The sequence below is a fragment of the Ylistrum balloti genome, unplaced genomic scaffold, assembly GCF_031769215.1.
Source record: "Ylistrum balloti isolate Yb309-2 unplaced genomic scaffold, AGI_CSIRO_Ybal_v1 Utg370056, whole genome shotgun sequence".
Classification (NCBI taxonomy): Eukaryota; Metazoa; Mollusca; class Bivalvia; order Pectinida; family Pectinidae; genus Ylistrum; species Ylistrum balloti.
The window spans coordinates 1653956-1676105 of record NW_026782106.1 but is presented as its reverse complement, the minus strand read 5'-3'; the positions used below and the strand labels follow the sequence as shown (position 1 = coordinate 1676105).

The window sequence follows — 22150 nt, the reverse complement described above, 5'->3', positions numbered from 1 at the left end:
CTTCACTCAAACATTATGGCTTGGAGTGGGCTTCTGTAAGCTTTACCCAATTCTTATGGCTATGAGAAGGCTTTTATAAGCTATGTCTGATTGCTTGCTCACATAAGATTAAGGTTTACACAAGACAATGTTCAAATACTCTATATCTTAATTCTAAAATGTACAATATCTTATTGTAATAGAACTTCAGAATCACATCTGCATTAATAATTCATGAAGAATATGTTATATCATGGTACCTTCGTTGTATATTAACATTGTACCAACATCTGTACTTCAACATATAAACTTGTATGAAGTAATTATCATTGCTTTGAGCAGAAACAAAATATAAAATATTTCCTGATTTACACACACCTGGAATGAATGTCAGTAACGTTATATACAGATATTGTGTTAACAGGTACGTATACATTAATACAGTGTTTTATGTCAAGCAATGTTTAACAATCAATGTACAATATAGTACACAATGTTGTCAAATATGGCTATATATAGTAACAATTTTCTATATATAGTAACAATTTTCTATATATAGTAACAATATATAAGCATATTAAGCCATTTAGTCTAAAACATCAATTAGAAAGACATTGTGATACATGCGTCATAGAAATAAGTAAAATTTTGTGAAGGATTAGAGTTCTTTTAACACAACCAGTAGAAGATTGGCATGTGACGTTTCTATGACTACATGGTCATAGAATTATAGTACAGTCGAATCAGTAGGTTCATTTGTTACCATCACATAAACTTTATATACCTCTGTACCAGTTCGCACCACACTGGTGATTTGTCTGATGAAAGTGACCATGTAGTAATCAAAATGTCACACTCAAATCTTCTCCGGGTTGTGTTATAAGAACTATTCTAAGTTTCTCATTTCAAATAGGTAAGTCACTTTAACAAAGTGGCTATGAAATAAAGCAACTCTAAATAAATGTTTTTTTTTGTTAATGATAGAAAAGCATGACCTAGAATGTGACATCATGGAAAACAACCTAACCAGGAAGTCCTCCTACAATCCTGAGAATGGTGTTCTCCAGTCTTAGACTCTCAGTATATTTTGGAAAAACAACAGTCACACACTCTTCAATAATCTAAGATATTTTCTAGCACATATGCTTACTGAGAACACCTGCTTCTCCAATAACGTAGCTAGTGTTGAAGTTCGGCATAATACAGATACCTATCATTCTAATTTGTCTCAAACAGGATAATCAGTGTTTTGTCAGTCAGTCGAGTACATGGTGTACAATGTATTAATATCCCAGACACATCACAGTTGTGGTTAATTTGACCATTTTACCATCACTTTATGTGAATAAAAAATGTCAAAAGCATCATTACTATCACAACAAAGGATAAATTCCCTTGAAAACTCTATTTGAAATGGAATGTTAACTAACAGAACTGGTGTTGTTACAAATTCACCATTAACAACTATGATTTGATGCACTATGCATAAAGAATTTACCTGTATCAAATCAATTATCACTGGTACTTTTAAAATGTCATATCTGAGAGCATTTAAATTTTTTTCTTCATTTAGTAAACCACATTTCTCTCTCTGCATTTTCTCCAAAATTATTCTACTGGAGATTATTCCTATCAACAGTACTGTATAGCTGATAAATCCTAACATAATTCACATGTCTTTGAACATTTATATATCATCATGCCTCGCCCTCAGAACAAAGCAGGACTGACAGGATTCATCTCAGAAAATGCTAGTATTACTCCAGATCTACTCTAGAGTAAAGGTCATTACATTAATCTAGGACGAAAGATTTCATGTTAATGGGCCCTTAAATGAATCCACCAATTAACACTGGTTTTCCAGCTGTTATTGATGGCTTCCTGAAATTTCTGAAGAAAATGTTCTTTTGCCTCTTCTTCATCGAGATGGAGGACCAATGTTTCTTTCAGGTATTCCACATCGTTTACACTAGTCAGCTGCGGAATACCCGCCATGATCATCATCATAAACAGACGTATGAGAAGTGGGCCTTTCCGTCGGATGATCAGGTAGGCTTCCACACAAGTGTTCTGGAACCTATGAAGAAATAACGATTATTTCTCATATATCTCACAAGAACAATTTATTTGTTTGTTAAACAATCTCTTATTTATATTTAAATAATCAAAAGACCTGGATAGAGTCTCAATGCAAAAGACAGCATTTTGTAACAATTAATGATATGAAACTGACCTTAAATATTTCAATGTGAGGGTATCAAGACTAAACCAATCAACTATGTGCAAAAAAATCAAATAAAACTATTAGAGCTATTTCAGTAAAAAATCTATAATCCCACCCCATAACTCTGGTTTTCTTGGGTATCACCAGTAGAAATTAATCAACAATCTGCTATACCCAACAGAAATTAATCAATAATCTTCTCTACCCAATAGAAATTAATCAATAATCTTCTCTACCCAATAGAAATTAATCAATAATCTTCTCTACCCAACAGAAATTAATCAATAATCTTCTCTACCCAATAGAAATTAATCAATAATCTTCCCTACCCAACAGAAATTAATCAATAATCTTCCCTACCCAACAGAAATTAATCAATTATCTGCTATACCCAACAGAAATTAATCAATAATCTTCTCTACCCAACAGAAATTAATCAATAATCTTCTCTACCCAACAGAAATTAATCAATAATCTTCTCTACCCAATAGAAATTAATCAATAATCTTCTCTACCCAATAGAAATTAATCAATAATCTTCTCTACCCAATAGAAATTAATCAATAATCTTCTCTACCCAACAGAAATTAATCAATAATCTTCTCTACCCAATAGAAATTAATCAATAATCTTCTCTACCGAATAGAAATTAATCAATAATCTTCTCTACCCAATAGAAATTAATCAATAATCTTCTCTACCCAATAGCTATACCCAACAGAAATTAATCAATAATCTTCTCTACCCAATAGAAATTAATCAATAATCTTCTCTACCCAACAGAAATTAATCAATAATCTTCTCTACCCAATAGAAATTAATCAATAATCTTCTCTACCCAACAGAAATTAATCAATAATCTTCTCTGCCCAACAGAAATTAATCAATAATCTTCTCTACCCAATAGAAATTAATCAATAATCTTCTCTACCCAATAGAAATTAATCAATTATCTGCTATACCCAACAGAAATTAATCAATAATCTTCTCTACCCAACAGAAATTAATCAATAATCTTCTCTACCCAACAGAAATTAATCAATTATCTGCTATACCCAACAGAAATTAATCAATAATCTTCTCTACCCAATAGAAATTAATCAATAATCTTCTCTACCCAACAGAAATTAATCAATAATCTTCTCTACCCAAAATAAATTAATCAATAATCTTCTCTACCCAATAGAAATTAATCAATAATCAGAAATTAATCAATAATCTTCTAATACCCAATAGAAATTAATCAATAATCTTCTCTACCCAATAGAAATTAATCAATAATCTTCTCTAGAAATTAATCAATAATCTTCTCTACCCAATAGAAATTAATCAATAATCTTCTCTACCCAATAGAAATTAATCAATAATCTTCTTTACCCAATAGAAATTAATCAATAATCTGCTATACCCAATAGAAATTAATCAATAATCCCAATAGAAATTAATCAATAATCTTCTCTACCCAATAGAAATTAATCAATAATCTTCTCTACCCAACAGAAATTAATCAATAATCTTCTCTACCCAACAGAAATTAATCAATAATCTTCTCTACCCAACAGAAATTAATCAATAATCTTCTCTACCCAATAGAAATTAATCAATAATCTTCTCTACCCAACAGAAATTAATCAATAATCTTCTCTACCCTCTACCCAATAGAAATTAATCAATAATCTTCTCTACCCCACAGAAATTAATCAATAATCTTCTCTACCCAACAGAAATTAATCAATAATCTTCTCTACCCAATAGAAATTAATCAATAATCTTCCCTACCCAACAGAAATTAATCAATAATCTTCCCTACCCAATAGAAATTAATCAATAATCTTCCATACCCAACATAAATTAATCAATAATCTTCCCTACCCAATAAAATTAATCAATAATCTTCTATACCCAATACAAATTAATCAATAATCTTCTCTACCCAATAGAAATTAATCAATAATCTTCTCTACCCCACAGAAATTAATCAATAATCTGCTATACCCAATAGAAATTAATCAATAATCTGCTATACCCAATAGAAATTAATCAATAATCTTCTCTACCCCACAGAAATTAATCAATAATCTGCTATACCCAATAGAAATTAATCAATAATCTTCTCTACCCAATAGAAATTAATCAATAATCTTCTCTACCCCACAGAAATTAATCAATAATCTTCTCTACCCAATAGAAATTAATCAATAATCTGCTATACCCAATAGAAATTAATCAATAATCTTCTCTACCCAACAGAAATTAATCAATTATCTGCTATACCCAACAGAAATTAATCAATAATCTTCTCTACCCAACAGAAATTAATCAATAATCTTCTCTACCCAACAGAAATTAATCAATAATCTTCTCTACCCAACAGAAATTAATCAATAATCTACCCAACAGAAATTAATCTAATCTACCCAATAGAAATTAATCAATAATCTTCCAATCTAATCCCTACCCAATAGAAATTAATCAATAATCTTCTATACACAATAGAAATTAATCAATAATCTTCTCTACCCAATAGAAATTAATCAATAATCTTCTCTACCCAAAAGAAATTAATCAATAATCTTCTTAATCAATACCCAATAGAAATTAATCAATAATCTTCTCTACCCAATAGAAATTAATCAATAATCTTCTCTACCCAATAGAAATTAATCAATTATCTGAACCCATTAATCAATAATCTTCTCTACCCAATAGAAATTAATCAATTATCTGCTATACCCAATAGAAATCAATCAATAATCTTCTCTACCCAATAGAAATTAATCAATACCCAATAGAAATTAATCAATATCTGCTATACCCAACAGAAATTAATCAATAATCTTCTCTACCCAATAGAAATTAATCAATAATCTTCTCTACCCAATAGAAATTAATCAATAATCTTCTCTACCCAATAGAAATTAATCAATAATCTTCTCTACCCAATAGAAATTAATCAATAATACCCAACAGAAATTAATCAATAATCTTCTCAATACCCAATAGAAATTAATCAATAATCTTCTATACCAAACATAAATTAATAAATAATCTTCTCTACCCAATAGAAATTAATCAATAATCTTCTCTACCCAATAGAAATTAATCAATAATCTTCTCTACCCAATAGAAATTAATCAATAATCTTCTCTACCCAATAGAAATTAATCAATAATCTTCTCTAATCAATAATCTTCTCTACCCAACAGAAATTAATCAATAATACCCAATAGAAATTAATCAATAATCTTCTACCCAATAGAAATTAATCAATAATCTTCTCTACCCAATAGAAATTAATCAATAATCTTCTCTACCCAATAGAAATTAATCAATAATCTTCTCTACCCAACATAAATTAATCAATTATCTGCTATACCCAACAGAAATTAATCAAAATTAATCAATAATCTTCTCTACCCAACAGAAATTAATCAATAATCTTCTCTACCCAATAGAAATTAATCAATAATCTGCTATACCCAATAGAAATTAATCAATAATCTTCTCTACCCAATAGAAATTAATCAATAATCTTCTCTACCCAATAGAAATTAATCAATAATCTTCTCTACCCAATAGAAATTAATCAATAATCTTCTCTACCCAATAGAAATTAATCAATAATCTTCACTACCCAATAGAAATTAATCAATAATCTTCCCTACCCAACAGAAATTAATCAATAATCTTCCCTACCCAACAGAAATTAATCAATAATCTTCCCTACCCAATAGAAATTAATCAATAATCTTCTCTACCCAATAGAAATTAATCAATAATCTTCTCTACCCAACAGAAATTAATCAATAATCTTCTCTACCCAATAGAAATTAATCAATAATCTTCTCTACCCAATAGAAATTAATCAATAATCTTCTCTACCCAATAGAAATTAATCAATAATCTTCTCTACCCAACAGAAATTAATCAATAATCTTCTCTACCCAATAGAAATTAATCAATAATCTTCTCTACCCAATAGAAATTAATCAATAATCTTCCCAATAGAAATTAATCTAATCTTCTCTACCCAATAGAAATTAATCAATAATCTTCTCTACCCAATAGAAATTAATCAATAATCTTCTCTACCGAATAGAAATTAATCAATAATCTTCTCTACCCAACAGAAATTAATCAATAATCTTCTCTACCCAATAGAAATTAATCAATAATCTTCTCTACCCAATAGAAATTAATCAATAATCTTCTCTACCCAATAGAAATTAATCAATAATCTTCTCTACCCAATAGAAATTAATCAATAGAAATTAATCAATAATCTTCTCTACCCAACAGAAATTAATCAATAATCTTCTCTACCCAATAGAAATTAATCAATAATCTTCTCTACCCCACAGAAATTAATCAACAATCTGCTATACCCAACAGAAATTAATCAACAATCTGCTATACCCAACAGAAATTAATCAATAATCTTCTCTACCCAATATAAATTAATCAATAATCTTCTCTACCCAATAGAAATTAATCAATAATCTTCTCTACCCAATAGAAATTAATCAATAATCTTCTCTACCCAATAGAAATTAATCAATAATCTTCTCTACCCAATAGAAATTAATCAATAATCTTCTCTACCCAATAGAAATTAATCAATACTTCTCTACCCAATAGAAATTAATCAATAATCTTCTCTACCCAATAGAAATTAATCAATAATCTTCTCTACCCAATAGAAATTAATCAAATAATCAATTCTTCTACCCAATAGAAATTAATCAATAATCTTCTTAATCAATAATCCCAACAGAAATTAATCAATAATCTTCTCTACCCAATAGAAATTAATCACTAATCTTCTCTACCCAATAGAAATTAATCAATAATCTTCTCTACCCAATAGAAATTAATCAATAATCTTCTCTACCCAATAGAAATTAAACAATACTCTTCTCTACCCAATAGAAATTAATCAATAATCTTCTCTACCCAATAGAAATTAATCAATAATCTTCTCTACCCAACAGAAATTAATCAATTATCTTCTCTACCCAATAGAAATTAATCAATAATCTTCTCTACCCAACAGAAATTAATCAATTATCTTCTCTACCCAATAGAAATTAATCAATAATCTTCTCTACCCAATAGAAATTAATCAATAATCTGCTAAGCAGTAAAAGACAGAAGACTGAACCATGGTTCGAAGTGATTTATTTTGGAGTCCCGGGGTCAAGTAGATTATATAAGGCCCCAGTTTCATGAATCTTCCTTAAGTTGAGAATTCTCCTTAAATTAAAATTGCCCATAGGAAAGCATTACATAGGTTAATAAAATTTCCTTGAATTTAATTTTTTTTCCCCCCTGAAATTGTAATGCTTTTGTATGGTAGTGAAAATTTCCTTAAGTTAAGGAAGATAAGTGAAACCGGTCACAGATGTACATATTGACAATATTTCCTTATTAGTACAAAATGATCTGTTGAATTCCAATCTCATCATGATTATTCAAAGTTATCACAGACAATTTACGATTCTTGACCATAGAATAAAGTGTTTTTTCTAAAATTTTGCATGTTAATGTAAAGAACATTTATCAAGTTTGTTATATTGAATTTATCTGTTTGACATAAATATTCTAGAAGTAATTCTAATGATTGTCTGTATATTGCACCAGGGCCTACCATCAATCCCTCATTATTTTTAACTAACTAGAGTTCAGTACTGTATTAGAGCATCAGAAATTTAAGTTTTGTTTTAGTGGACAGCAGGCTGGCTTTCATTTTCTACTTGGTGCTGGAAATTAGATGGTTTCCTGTCCTTTAGAACATCAAAATTTCTGATCTTATCACCAGCATAATACAAGCATATAATCCCTGTTGTAAAATTATTTCAGTTTTGCAGTGATGGCAGCACTGATTTGTTGAGGGAAATTCTGCAAAAGCTAACATCTGATCATTCCTGTTTGAACTTGTCAATCAATTTCTCAAAAGCCAATCATATTGCTTCTTTCCATCATTGTCAAAATCATTTATATTGATTCCTTGTTTACATACCTGGAAATCATCATTTGGTGAGTGGTAATATATAATTGTTCACTAACAAACTGCGGTAGTGGATCATAAAGGGGACATTGTCAAGAAGCATCAGAGTTTCCAATTACCAGGTATGTAGCTTAACAATATACATGTATAATCTGACACAACCAACGAGCTGATTAGACTGGAAAGGGGAGAAAAGTGAATTGGAACAAGTCACAGAGACCCTCATGATGATTTCATTTTTCTGGCAGATGTCCGATTTTGGCATATTGTTATACATTTGTCAGCATCAATGGCATCTGCCTCAGTATGCAAGATGGCCATCATATTTCTACCATCATTTGCTTAGCAATGCAAGGGAAGTTCATGATAAAACTCTACAATTTTACCATTAAACTTTTCCATTCTTAAATAGTGCAACTCTTCCATTATTTTACAATCATTGTGTTTCCTGTTCTATTATATCAACCCAACATTTTTTTGATACTTACTGAGTAAAGTTATCCATCATACATTCCCCCTTAGTGATGACATATGCAAAGTGGTCTGTCAGAATGAAGGGAACACGCTCTCTCTTCACACCAAATTTACTTTTGAAGTTTCCAAGGAAATGTCCAAAGTCAATATGGAATAGCTACAAAATTCAACCAATTCAATCCTTGAAAGTAGAGTAAAACCTGTCTAGCTCAAACAAAGTTTGTAAACTAAATGAGATTTACTTGTATGTTGAAATTTGATAGTGATTCTGTCCTTACTCCTAGAGGTACAATGTAATCAAGAGACAGATGAACACTGTTAGTGGTCATTTTTCAAAGCTGATAGTGACCACTAATCTCTTAACAAGGGAAACTAATATAATACAATACACTGTTGGCTAATCAGTACATTTCTACTCTATGCAAGAAAACCCAACAGGGTTGGAATGAAAGGTTGGTGAGTTGTACTTACAGGGATACATATAGAATTACAATCAAATTTCACCTTACAGGTAAGTCGCATTTAATTTCAAAATTCTGTCTTTCATTTCTGGATTGTACATCCAGGATGTTTAAAGTGGGTCTTCATGACAAAAGTAACTTCAAAGTCTAAAAATAAGTTAAATGTTGAACAAAATACATGCATACAACAGATAAGGAATCGTTTTCCTTTCATTTTCTATAAGGTAAACATATAAGCTACTGAACTAGAAAATTCACTATACATAAATAAATGCCACTCAGGTACCACGCACCTTATATTAACTATCATTATGGTTTGTTTATGTAATATACAAATGAAGGATAAGTGTTCTATCAAGTAACTTGCTTAAATTAACCACATATATTAAGTAAATGCATAGGAAAAGACAAGATGACAATGCCAAGAGTCTACAGTTCCAGGTAAGTAAATATTAAGTATCATGTCATAACTGTTGATGCTTTCAATCAAGCATGAAAATAACAACAGTATAGTCACTTTAAAGTACCAGAAACACATGACATCCAATAAACGATGGATCCTATAATATTTGTCCTTGACACACAGTAAAATACAATATTTTCATGAGGCTCAATTTTCATGGTTTTTCAACGGGCAGTTTGTGGGCACATCCCCTCTGTCTGAGACCCTACCATTTATACAAAATTGATTTCACTTTATCAAAGAATACTTTTGACCAAATTTAAGCAAAATCCAATCATTCCTGCAGCTGTAAGATTTTACAGAACATGCTCTATATCTTATTGTGCCTTGCCCCTTCTTCACCAGGGGACCAAGAACCACTGTTTATACAACAATGATTTCCCTTCCGACCAAATTTAGGCAATAGTTGTGCTATATGGGCAAGAATTCGCTAATGAAATTTTAGTGTCAAAGTAGCTTATCCAATAAAAAAACAAACAAATTCATGTAAGTATGGAGAATAAACATTGTTTAACTATTAAAGTTGGTTTATTTTTATCTTCATATGAAAAAACAATTGATCTAATTGATTAAATGACAAGGAAGCAGCACAAGTTGTACGCTGCCAGTGGATAAATAATAGGCAAAAAGTGTGATATTTCTGCAGTGGTGAAACTTCTAGTCGTATTTATTAAATGCCTGAAGAATTGTGGTGCTGTTAAAGTTATTAATCAATTGCAAAATGATTGGTCTATCGATAAAAACGCTCGTTTTGTACAGGATTTGATTAATGCTGCAAAAAAATAGGATTGAAAATAGACCAATGTACGTAACTTTTCGCATCAACAAACGTTACATGCACGTTTCCCTCAGTAAATTTGTTTGGAAACGCGTCTTCGACACGGCATTTGCAAATTTACGAAGTGTCAACTCAAGGTATGATATGATTGTCGTAATTTTCATCAATCACCTGGAGTTCAGAAAATATATCAGGTAATAAAATATAATTAATTTTCAGGTCCAAACTACCATAAAATACCCCCTCTCTTTAGAACAGTTGTATTTCTGTAACAGATCGTGTGACGCGATATTTCGACCCGTTCCCAGTAACGTTAACATGTGACTATGCAGTTTTCCAAAATAGCGTCTATCGATGTAGAGGAACTCGAGGAGACCATGGAATCTGGTAATTTTGATCACGTAACAAAGTGTTACGCACACATTCGGAGTAAAATATGATCTTTGATAATGTTGTGTGATTTTTTCTTTGTATTTTTCAACAAAAAAACCCCAGTAGATCTGGTATTTGAAACAGGTTTGACCTCACGATAGCGATTTTTTGGTGGAAACTATTTCCGTACCTATCCTTGATCCGAAAATAAAAAGTTGCACGTTTTTGGTGTCAATGTTACATGAGACTACTAAAACGATATTATATTTGAGATACGTAGGAGTATAATAATAATTTACATACAGATAGTGTATTGGGGGCTTTTTATGTGTTTTAATAGCATTTCTGGCATGCTTTATGATTCATATTTTTTGTGTCCATGTTACATGCAACATAAGTGTAACTACTTTATTACTGAAATGAGAAGGTTGCAAAAATATTGATAGAATTTTCTTTATATGACAGTAACACAATGAACAAACTTAGAGTTATTGTTGCATGCAACACAAGTCCCCTGCCATAAATTACTGTATTTATCAGCAAATAAGCCCATGCCTGCTAATAAGCCCACCAATGTTCTGTTGTAAAGCAAATGGGAGCAAATGCTACTTAACTGTTTGCAATAAGCTAACCTTTTACTATGGATCCAAGTTTATATGTTGGAACCATGATCTAATTGCAGTATAAATACATTATTTTTTCGAGTAATGTAGAACTTGTTCTGTATCAGAATTGTCTTGTTTTATTATTTATAAGCTTCCAGTGTATCAAATTTCATCCAAATCCATCAATCCATTCTCAAGTTATTGTCCGGAAACTAAAATGTGACAACAATTTCTATTTTTTTTTGTAACAGTGACCTTTGTAGTTTCACCGGCAGGGGACTAAAAAATCACTTTTCTTGTTTACCAAGAACATAATTTTGATAATATTTATCTCTTAATAATTGCATGTAACATTGACAGAACAATAAGAGGAAACCTGTTTTCGCAGAATTTCTGAAATACATGATCAATTTGAAAAATACAATTTTTTAAGTCGAGATGATGGACAATGTTTTGAGATAAACAAACCTAATACTAAACTTTAAACAGGTCAAAGAACCATCATAGTTTGGGAATAGTGTCAATGTTACATGCTCTAAATTCATTAATTCTCTTTGTTCTTAACTGAAGTAAGTTTCAAAATGATCTTTTTTGTTACACATAGAAAGCCACCATTTAAAGTTATACTTCAAACAAAATTTGTAGGCTTATGAATATTTCAATCTTTTTCTTTCAATGTCACACTTAGGGTTACATTAGCGAATTCTTGCCCATATACATCGTCCCACTGAGTCCATGTTAATACCTCTTACTAAAGATTTCCTTCAATCAGTTAATAAATTCAATAATATATGTCAAAATCACCTAACTGGCTACATTATCTTCCATTGTCCATTGCTTACCTGTCCCGACTCCTTTAGCATGATGTTGTCATTATGTCGATCCCCAATGCCAAGTATGTAAGTAGCTACACTGTACCCAGCACATGACAAAGTGAACTCCTTCACAGCTTTTAGGAGACTAAATAAAGCAATGTAAACAACAAAGGACTTAATGGGGTTCAGAAATTTATGATAAGAAAAAGCACATTGGGACATTTCTTTTCATGGACACTTTTTTAGGTCTAATACAGTATCTCGATAATTTCTGCATTTGAGCCCAGCCTTTCATGCCTCTGTGGGTGGGATCACATCTAGTTTTTCACAATATCATTCTGATAACTAATAACAAAAAAATTGACAAAGGCTGAATTATATCTCACTAAAAATAACAAAAAATTACCAGTAAAAAGATATTCTCCAATTTAAACTACAAAATCTTTTACCAATTCCCTAAATGGCAACAGGGACCACTTTGGGATCTTTCCTTCCATTGAGATTTTTTTCTTTTTAATTTTTTTTGTTGGGGGAAGGGGAGTGGGGGAGGGTGGGGGATGGGAGGTTGTTAAAAAGTATGCAATTCTCAATTCCAGTTTGACATTAGCCACAGAACCCTTTTATAGAACAGTAGCAGTTTCTATGATGTCAGGTGACCTAAAAAGTACTGTTACAGACTTACTTTTCCTCCAGTGGATTTTTCTGTTTTAGCCAATCAAACAATAAAGTCTTGTTGAAGGCAGATTTTTGGCCTTTGCTTGATTGGATCTTTGCAATGGTGGCAGAATTCTGTACCACCTCGATCATACCCTCCATGAAGCCTGTAGCAACACATTGGTATGGGTTCATCCTGTGAGGATAAATAACAAGGTAAATCAAGTAACAATTACAAACAAAGTGAATATATTTACACAACAACGGACAGACACCATGCATGGTTTTTTCAATTTTCAATCACGTTAAACTACAATATAAGATGTAGAATTTAACAATCAGCTGACTTCCAATACAGATTTCCATCATGACAGGATCAACCTTACTGAACACTTATTAAGGTTTTCATAAAGAGTAAAGCAAATAATATTCCAAAAGTTTTGTTGTTTGTCAGAACTTCAGTCGATGAGACAAATTCTTTTGTCTATGAAATACATTCAAATCATGGGCAGTTTAGCTCAATCCCACTAGTTGAACTTGAGAAGAAGTTTTGAAATGTCAAAAGTTTACGTGGATGACTGACGAAGCATGATGACTATAGGTCATCATGACCTTGTGGGGGTATTACAACATACACTAATGTTACTTTTACAAATGTTACCAAGATCAGAATCCACTGCTTGATGACAGATTTAAAACGCATGACCATGAGATGATATGATTTACCTGAGGTCGAGGTTCTCTGATCGCCAGATATTATCCATTATCGTAAACATTTGTAATGTAAGCATATCCTGTCTGAGATCTGTAACACACAAATATAAAAGACTTAACAAAACTGCTAAATTAATATAACTGTTTAAATAAAATCACATACTGACATAATCAATAAGAGGTCTTGAGCCTTAATTTTACTTTTTTTTTTAACCTTGAAAAGAATATTTGTACAAAAACAAGCCAACTAAAGAGGCAAAATCCTGAGTCCAAACAGAGAATCCCATTTGCACAAGACCACTTCTTTACTGAGGGAAGTTTTTGTAATATTGAAACAGCTAATTCAGGCAACTTTATCTTTGTTCAAAGTTTAATACTCCTTCTTTCTAGTATGTTATCATAATCCTTGTATGCTACTGGTAAATTATCATGACTATGCCTCTTGATTACTCATTAAATGAAGAAACTAGTTGACACTGGATGCAACAGTGACTACATCAATTAACACAACCTCAGATACCCTTCAGGCACTTGAATTGAAGTTCAGGAGCACCTCAGATACTAATCATGTGCAAAAATTCCCTTCATTCTGGTAGGTGTTCATACAACTGATATCACACAACGACAAAGCTTACAAGATAGTCAGTCAAACAGCCAGCCAGACAGTCAACATTCAAAACTGAACACATTTTCTGTACTTGTCAAAACAAGATTAGGACCATGTGACCAAATTCTCCTGCGAGTTTTTAATTTCCAACAATTTCACTGACATACAAAATAAATGAAAAAGGATTTGGACATCAGACTGAGTCTATTCTAGTCCTCTCCTACATATAGTTTCACAGTGGTACAAGACAAAATACATCAACATACAACATAATAATGCAATAGAACATAGGGAAACAACCTTCATCTGATTTTGTTTAATTACAATATTTGGACAAAAGAACTTTTTGGGATAAAAAAAATTTAATTTTTACTAAAATACATGGAAAATTACATAATACTTCAAAGATGAATGGGTGAAATACTGGGTTACCACAGAAAAAGACCTTAGAATCAATTCTATTTAATAGTTATATTTAAATGAATTCAGATGATGTTCTATGGTTTTCACATAAGTTTGACTATTTTAGACTCAATACCTGGTTTTGAACGGTTTAAATATTGAACAATATTAAAGCAATATCAAGTGATAACCATTAACAAGAAATATAAGTGATTATACATCTTACTTGATTTGCTTACTGTAAAATAATGTATCAAATGTGACTTTTGATCCTTAAACATCATGACTTAGGACCATCAAAATTGTGTCAAGTGTGAAACTTGATAGTGAGAATTTGTACTGTGAATATGATTATAATATTTCTGTTGCAGGGCTCATGAGATATCATGCAACAAGCTTTTTGCTATTGACACTGGACAGACAAACACACTAAGCCTTTTGCTATGGACATTGGACAGACAAACACACTAAGACAAACACACTAAGCCTTTTGCTATGGACATTGGACAGACAAACACAATAAGCCTTTTGCTATGGACATTGGACAGACAAACACAATAAGCCTTTTGCTATGGACAATGGACAGACACAAATTAATTAATTAGTATTTGCCCTACCCCCACCCCTCTTAGAAACTAGGCAGTAGAATAACATGTTGTCACTTAGTCTACCAACCATCTCCATTCTTGTACATAATGAGTATATCCTGGCCTCTCTCATCAGCGTTTGTCCAGTGTAACCACAGAGGTTTCTTCTTTGAATCCATCACTTTACACTTCTCATGTCTAAATCAGATTAAAAAAGATCATTTAAGAAAATCCACTAAATCATCCCATACATTACACTTTTCATGTCTGAAAAATAAAAATAAAATCCATCAAAACACAGGGCCTTGCATTGTGACCAACTATACACATGAGTGTTACAGGGCCTTGCATTGTGACCAACTATACACATGAGTGTTACAGGGCCTTGCATTGTGACCAACTATACACATGAGTGTTACAGGGCCTTGCATTGTGACCAACTATACACATGAGTGTTACAGGGCCTTGCATTGTGACCAACTATACATACACATGAATTTTACAGGGCCTTGCATTGTGACCAACTATACATACACATGAGTGTTACAGGGCCTTGCATTGTGACCAACTCTACATACACATGAGTGTTACAGGGCCTTGCATTGTGACCAACTATACACATGAGTGTTACAGGGCCTTGCATTACCAGACCAACTATACATACACATGAGTGTTACAGGGCCTTGCATTGTGACCAACTATACATACACATGAGTGTTACAGGGCCTTGCATTGTGACCAACTATACATACACATGAGTGTTACAGGGCCTTGCATTGTGACCAACTATACATACACATGAGTGTTACAGGGCCATGCATTGTGACCAACTATACATACACATGAGTGTTACAGGGCCTTGCATTGTGACCAACTATACATACACATGAGTGTTACAGGGCCTTGCATTGTGACCAACTATACATACACATGAGTGTTACAGGGCCTTGCATTGTGACCAACTCTACATACACATGAGTGTTACAGGGCCTTGCCTTGTGACCAACTCTACATACACATGAGTGTTACAGGGCCTTGCATTGTGACCAACTATACATACACATGAGTGCTACAGGGCCTTGCATTGTGACCAACTATACATACACATGAGTGTTACAGGGCCTTGCATTGTGACCAACTAAACATACACATGAGTGTTACAGGGCCTTACATTGTGACCAACTATACATACACATGAGTGTTACAGGGCCTTGCATTGTGACCATCTATACACATGAGTGTTACAACAGTCACAATCATTTGCTAGCTATATATAACTATATATTTCACATTTGACCTTCATCTTTAGCTTGGTGATTTTGACATGTAGTTGGACAACTTCTTATTTGATTCTGTCTGACTGTACTTCATTTCATTATATAAAAATATTTACCTGACTAAGTAAAGTGTTTCAAATATGACCTTAATATCTTACCTGAAATATTTGTAAAATATTGAAAATCTGAACTTTGACCTGAAGTCCTATGGTCAGTCGACTCCTCATTTGATTTTTACGTTTCGTTATGTCATAATGAGATGACTGCATTTTAAATATTCCAAACCTGACCTTCATCTTTGACCGAATGACCTTGACATGAGATTGGATAACTTCTCATTTGATTTCAGTCAATAATGGTTCAATTTGTCATGAGTAAATATTTACCAGTAACATTCCAAATTTTTTTTATTTACATTCCCATTTGTATTCATAGTAATGGTGACGTTGATTTTTGACGTCTGAACAGGAAAAGCAGAAGAGCCAGAGAAAAAGTAAAGAAGAGAGTCTGTGTGTAAGTATCCAAACAGAATTGACAGTATTTTGTAGAAACCAATTCTCAGTTCATAGGAAGTGACCTTGACCTTTGATCACAAGACCATAAAATCATTCTTAGCCAAGCACTTTCTTTAAAGAAACATTGTAAAATTGGCACAACAGATCTTGAGATATTTTGCCAAAAAATGGCAAGGTATCTGCATCTTTGATGAGGGGCCCCAACTATCCTTCTCTTTTTCTGAATAGCTACCACAAATACAGGCAGAATCCTTCAACAGAATCCACCCTACACAAGAAAAATAAACTGGCAGAAACTTCCTACTGCAGTAAAAAATATACACTTAAACCAAAAACTCCCTTTTCTAACACAACAACAAATTTGGTAGACAGATGGCATTGTGTGATCACATATCAGGAACATTATGACCGACGACTGTATGAGCACAATTTAATTTGATATAATATTGAAATGTATATGTGTTCTTAATGATTGGAATCATCAAACTAAAAAACATTTATCTTACCTGAGGATGCCGACCTTGAAGAGAGGGGTTAGTGGCGTACACAGATTTGACAGTGGCTCAGTGTAGTTCTTATGTGCAAGTAAAGGCCGTATTCGATCAACTGCCTTAACATTGTTCTTCTGCAAAATAACACATTTTCTAATAAGTCATGCCAAAGAATTTCTTCATAATTGGAGGAAATTCAATGATATAAAGAAATATATAAACTTTATTTATTTTACAACAATTGTGAAACAAGTTATGTCAACTTATACTAATCACTCTTGTTGGCCAGCATGTGCGAGGGGTCTTATTGTGGGAGGAAACCGGTACCCGGGTACCGGAGAAAACCCATGTGGTCGGGCAGGTGACCTCTTACCTTTTCACATCTGTTCCGGGAATCGAACCCCGGTCGGTTAGGTGAAAGGCGAGTGCGTTACCACTGCACCACCCAAACACCCATATAAAGAATAAGTATAGGATCATAATTGGTGAGCTTATATAACAAATTTGTGACAAGTTTATTAAATCATATTTCTATCATATGATTGATTATTTAGGCAAATCTATATCGCAGAAAACTTGTCACTTGGTTCTTTGTCTAAAGGCTTTTGTTAGATCACAAAACGTGAATATGTGATGTCACTTCACACTATAAACCTCATGTCATAATAAGTTTTAGTACATAGCTAATGTGTAATATGAAAACATCTAATATGAGCATTGACAATAAATAACAAAGCAATTATGTGGTAAAGTATAATACAATTATGTTTAATCATTTTAGGTCTACACATGGCAAATACTTATAGAACTTATCTGATTGGCTAATTTTGTACAGATGATACATGTTTGATACTATCAGAACTTTTCTGATTGGCTAATTTTGTACAGATAATACATTTGACATTAAAAGAACTTTTCTGATTGGCTAATTTTGTACAGATAATACATTTGACATTAAAAGAACTTTTCTGATTGGCTAATTTTGTACAGATAATACATTTTATACTAAAAGAACTTTTCTGATTGGCTAATTTTGTACAGATAATACATTTTATACTAAAAGAACTTTTCTGATTGGCTAATTTTGTACAGATAATACATTTTATACTAAAAGAACTTTTCTGATTGGCTAATTTTGTACAGATAATACATTTTATACTAAAAGAACTTTTCTGATTAACTAATTTTGTACAGATGATACATTTTATACTAAAAGAACTTTTCTGGTTGGATTCTATGATACATTTTGATGCTTGCAAAATTTTTTTGACTGACAATTTTTTTTAGAGACATACACATGTTTAAAACTTACGTTTTTCTGTTTAGCTATTTGATTGAGACTGCAGAGCTTGCTTAATGACTCCTGTTGTTTACAGATATTTGGAATATGGTCCCGGCTGAATTTGAGGTATACTTCCAAAATCAAACCAAACTGAACAGTCACCTTCGAATCATGAAGTTCTGACCTGACAATGTAGAAAGCATCTGAATATCATATGATAATCTTTTTATAGTTTACAAGGTTTTATTGAACTTTCGTGGATAGCCAGGTGAATTCACAATTAAATTTTTGAACAAGTGACATGCCATTGCTTTAATTATCATGGCCAAATATTACAAACAGTCCAATTTCCTTCTACACAGTAGTGGATCTGAATTGTCTTAATCATGCTGACAAATGAACATAGAGAAAAACAGTATGTGAGTGAATTGAACTTTAAAGTCAATCTTGTAAAAAAGTTATTCTAACAGTGGAACAATTATGATATTAATAGTATCATCCTAATATAAATATTTGGTGAAATTTATTTAGAACTTGTATTTCAGTATTGAAACATAAAGGTCATAATTCTGTTAGAAGTTGCTTTTCCAATCTAGCATACAACACAGAAACTTCTCGTCAATGTGATGTTGTTACATGGCAGTTGGCAGGAGAACTGCCTTGGAATCCTTTCTATGACAGACAGGTTTGGATGACTTACTTTAGCATGTATTATCAGGAGAATTGTATAATAAAGTCTTGTAGGCGATCACTGAAGGATAAGGCATTCTTTAAGTGCTTGCAAGTAAATAACACCTTTAAACACTAATTTCAAATAAGATACAACAGAGCCATATATTGAATTAAACTGCATCATACAGTGGTTTTGTCTTTCTAAGACTCATCAATGATGCTAAGGGCCCGAATTCTGAAACCTTTAAGGCAAATGAGGAAGATCCATTAATCCAAAGATAAATGTCAAAATCTAAATGGGCAGGTGCACTATGTGCACATCAAGTGCATATGATATTCTGGAATGTATAAGAAATACTTTGTTATATTTTCAGGTGTTTTCATGAAGAACTGTTGTGATGTTAAGTTTCAGACTTACTTCAGAAGCCAGAACAGCTGATGGCCAAGGTGCTGGTTACGTAGACATCTCTCCAATAGGAATTTTGCAAGTTCAGAGTAGAGGTATGACTCAAATTTGAGGGACTGGACTAGCTGTAGCATGTACTGAGATAATTCTTCATCACTGTAATCAACAATAGCAGGATAAACATAGTAAATGGTTATTTCACAGAAACATGGCTTTGGGGTCAGACTTCAATATCAAACATTTTACTGACTTCTGACTTTGGGGTCAGACTTCAATATCCAACATTTTACTGACTTCTGACTTTGAGGACAGACTTCAAAATCAAACATTTTACTGACTTCTGACTTTGAGGACAGACTTGATTATCAAACATTTTACTGACTTCTGACTTTGAGGAAAGACTTCAATATCCAACATTTTACTGACTTCTGACTTTGAGGACAGACTTCAAGATCAAACATTTTACTGACTTCTGACTTTGAGGACAGACTTCAAAATCAAACATTTTACTGACTTCTGACTTTGAGGACAGACTTCAAAATCAAACATTTTACTGACTTCTGACTTTGAGGACAGACTTCAAGATCAAACATTTTACTGACTTCTGACTTTGAGGACAGACTTCAAAATCAAACATTTTACTGACTTCTGACTTTGAGGAAAGACTTCAATATCCAACATTTTACTGACTTCTGACTTTGAGGACAGACTTCAAGATCAAACATTTTACTGACTTCTGACTTTGAGGACAGACTTGAATATCAAACATTTTACTGACTTCTGACTTTGAGGAAAGACTTCAATATCCAACATTTTACTGACTTCTGACTTTGAGGACAGACTTGATTATCAAACATTTTACTGACTTCTGACTTTGAGGAAAGACTTCAATATCCAACATTTTACTGACTTCTGACTTTGAGGACAGACTTCAAGATCAAACATTTTACTGACTTCTGACTTTGAGGACAGACTTCAAAATCAAACATTTTACTGACTTCTGACTTTGAGGAAAGACTTCAATATCCAACATTTTACTGACTTCTGACTTTGAGGACAGACTTCAAGATCAAACATTTTACTGACTTCTGACTTTGAGGACAGACTTGAATATCAAACATTTTACTGACTTCTGACTTTGAGGAAAGACTTCAATATCCAACATTTTACTGACTTCTGACTTTGAGGACAGACTTCAAAATCAAACATTTTACTGACTTCTGACTTTGAGGAAAGACTTCAATATCCAACATTTTACTGACTTCTGACTTTGAGGACAGACTTCAAAATCAAACATTTTACTGACTTCTGACTTTGAGGAAAGACTTCAATATCCAACATTTTACTGACTTCTGACTTTGAGGACAGACTTCAAGATCAAACATTTTACTGACTTCTGACTTTGAGGACAGACTTGAATATCAAACATTTTACTGACTTCTGACTTTGAGGAAAGACTTCAATATCCAACATTTTACTGACTTCTGACTTTGAGGACAGACTTCAATATCAAACATTTTACTGACTTCTGACTTTGAGGAAAGACTTCAATATCCAACATTTTACTGACTTCTGACTTTGAGGACAGACTTGATTATCAAACATTTTACTGACTTCTGACTTTGAGGAAAGACTTCAATATCCAACATTTTACTGACTTCTGACTTTGAGGACAGACTTCAAGATCAAACATTTTACTGACTTCTGACTTTGAGGACAGACTTCAAAATCAAACATTTTACTGACTTCTGACTTTGAGGAAAGACTTCAATATCCAACATTTTACTGACTTCTGACTTTGAGGACAGACTTCAAGATCAAACATTTTACTGACTTCTGACTTTGAGGACAGACTTCAATATCAAACATTTTACTGACTTCTGACTTTGAGGACAGACTTCAATATCAAACATTTTACTGACTTCTGACTTTGAGGAAAGACTTGAATATCAAACATTTTACTGACTTCTGACTTTGAGGACAGACTTCAATATCCAACATTTTACTGACTTCTGACTTTGAGGAAAGACTTGAATATCCAACATTTTACTGACTTCTGACTTTGAGGACAGACTTCAATATCCAACATTTTACTGACTTCTGACTTTGAGGAAAGACTTGAATATCCAACATTTTACTGACTTCTGACTTTGAGGACAGACTTCAATATCAAACATTTTACTGACTTCTGACTTTGAGGACAGACTTGAATATCCAACATTTTACTGACTTCTGACTTTGAGGACAGACTTCAATATCAAACATTTTACTGACTTCTGACTTTGAGGACAGACTTCAATATCAAACATTTTACTGACTTCTGACTTTGAGGACAGACTTGAATATCCAACATTTTACTGACTTC

The 22150-nt window shown here is 32.4% G+C and overlaps 1 protein-coding gene across 1 annotated transcript in view; it reads right to left on the bottom strand.

The window, feature by feature from the left end:
- Nucleotides 1-1797: 1797 nt before the first annotated feature.
- Nucleotides 1798-22150, bottom strand: part of LOC132549373 (phosphatidylinositol 4,5-bisphosphate 3-kinase catalytic subunit beta isoform-like) — a 42349-nt gene continuing 21996 nt past the window's right edge. Inside the window, exons 15-23 of the mRNA XM_060213301.1 lie at nucleotides 19798-19941; nucleotides 18717-18891; nucleotides 17441-17556; nucleotides 15231-15340; nucleotides 13559-13637; nucleotides 12861-13028; nucleotides 12206-12323; nucleotides 8699-8841; nucleotides 1798-2056 (exon numbers count right to left, since the gene is read on the bottom strand). Coding sequence (XP_060069284.1) covers nucleotides 1798-2056; nucleotides 8699-8841; nucleotides 12206-12323; nucleotides 12861-13028; nucleotides 13559-13637; nucleotides 15231-15340; nucleotides 17441-17556; nucleotides 18717-18891; nucleotides 19798-19941 — 1312 coding nt within the window. The remainder of the gene's footprint in view (nucleotides 2057-8698; nucleotides 8842-12205; nucleotides 12324-12860; nucleotides 13029-13558; nucleotides 13638-15230; nucleotides 15341-17440; nucleotides 17557-18716; nucleotides 18892-19797; nucleotides 19942-22150) is intronic.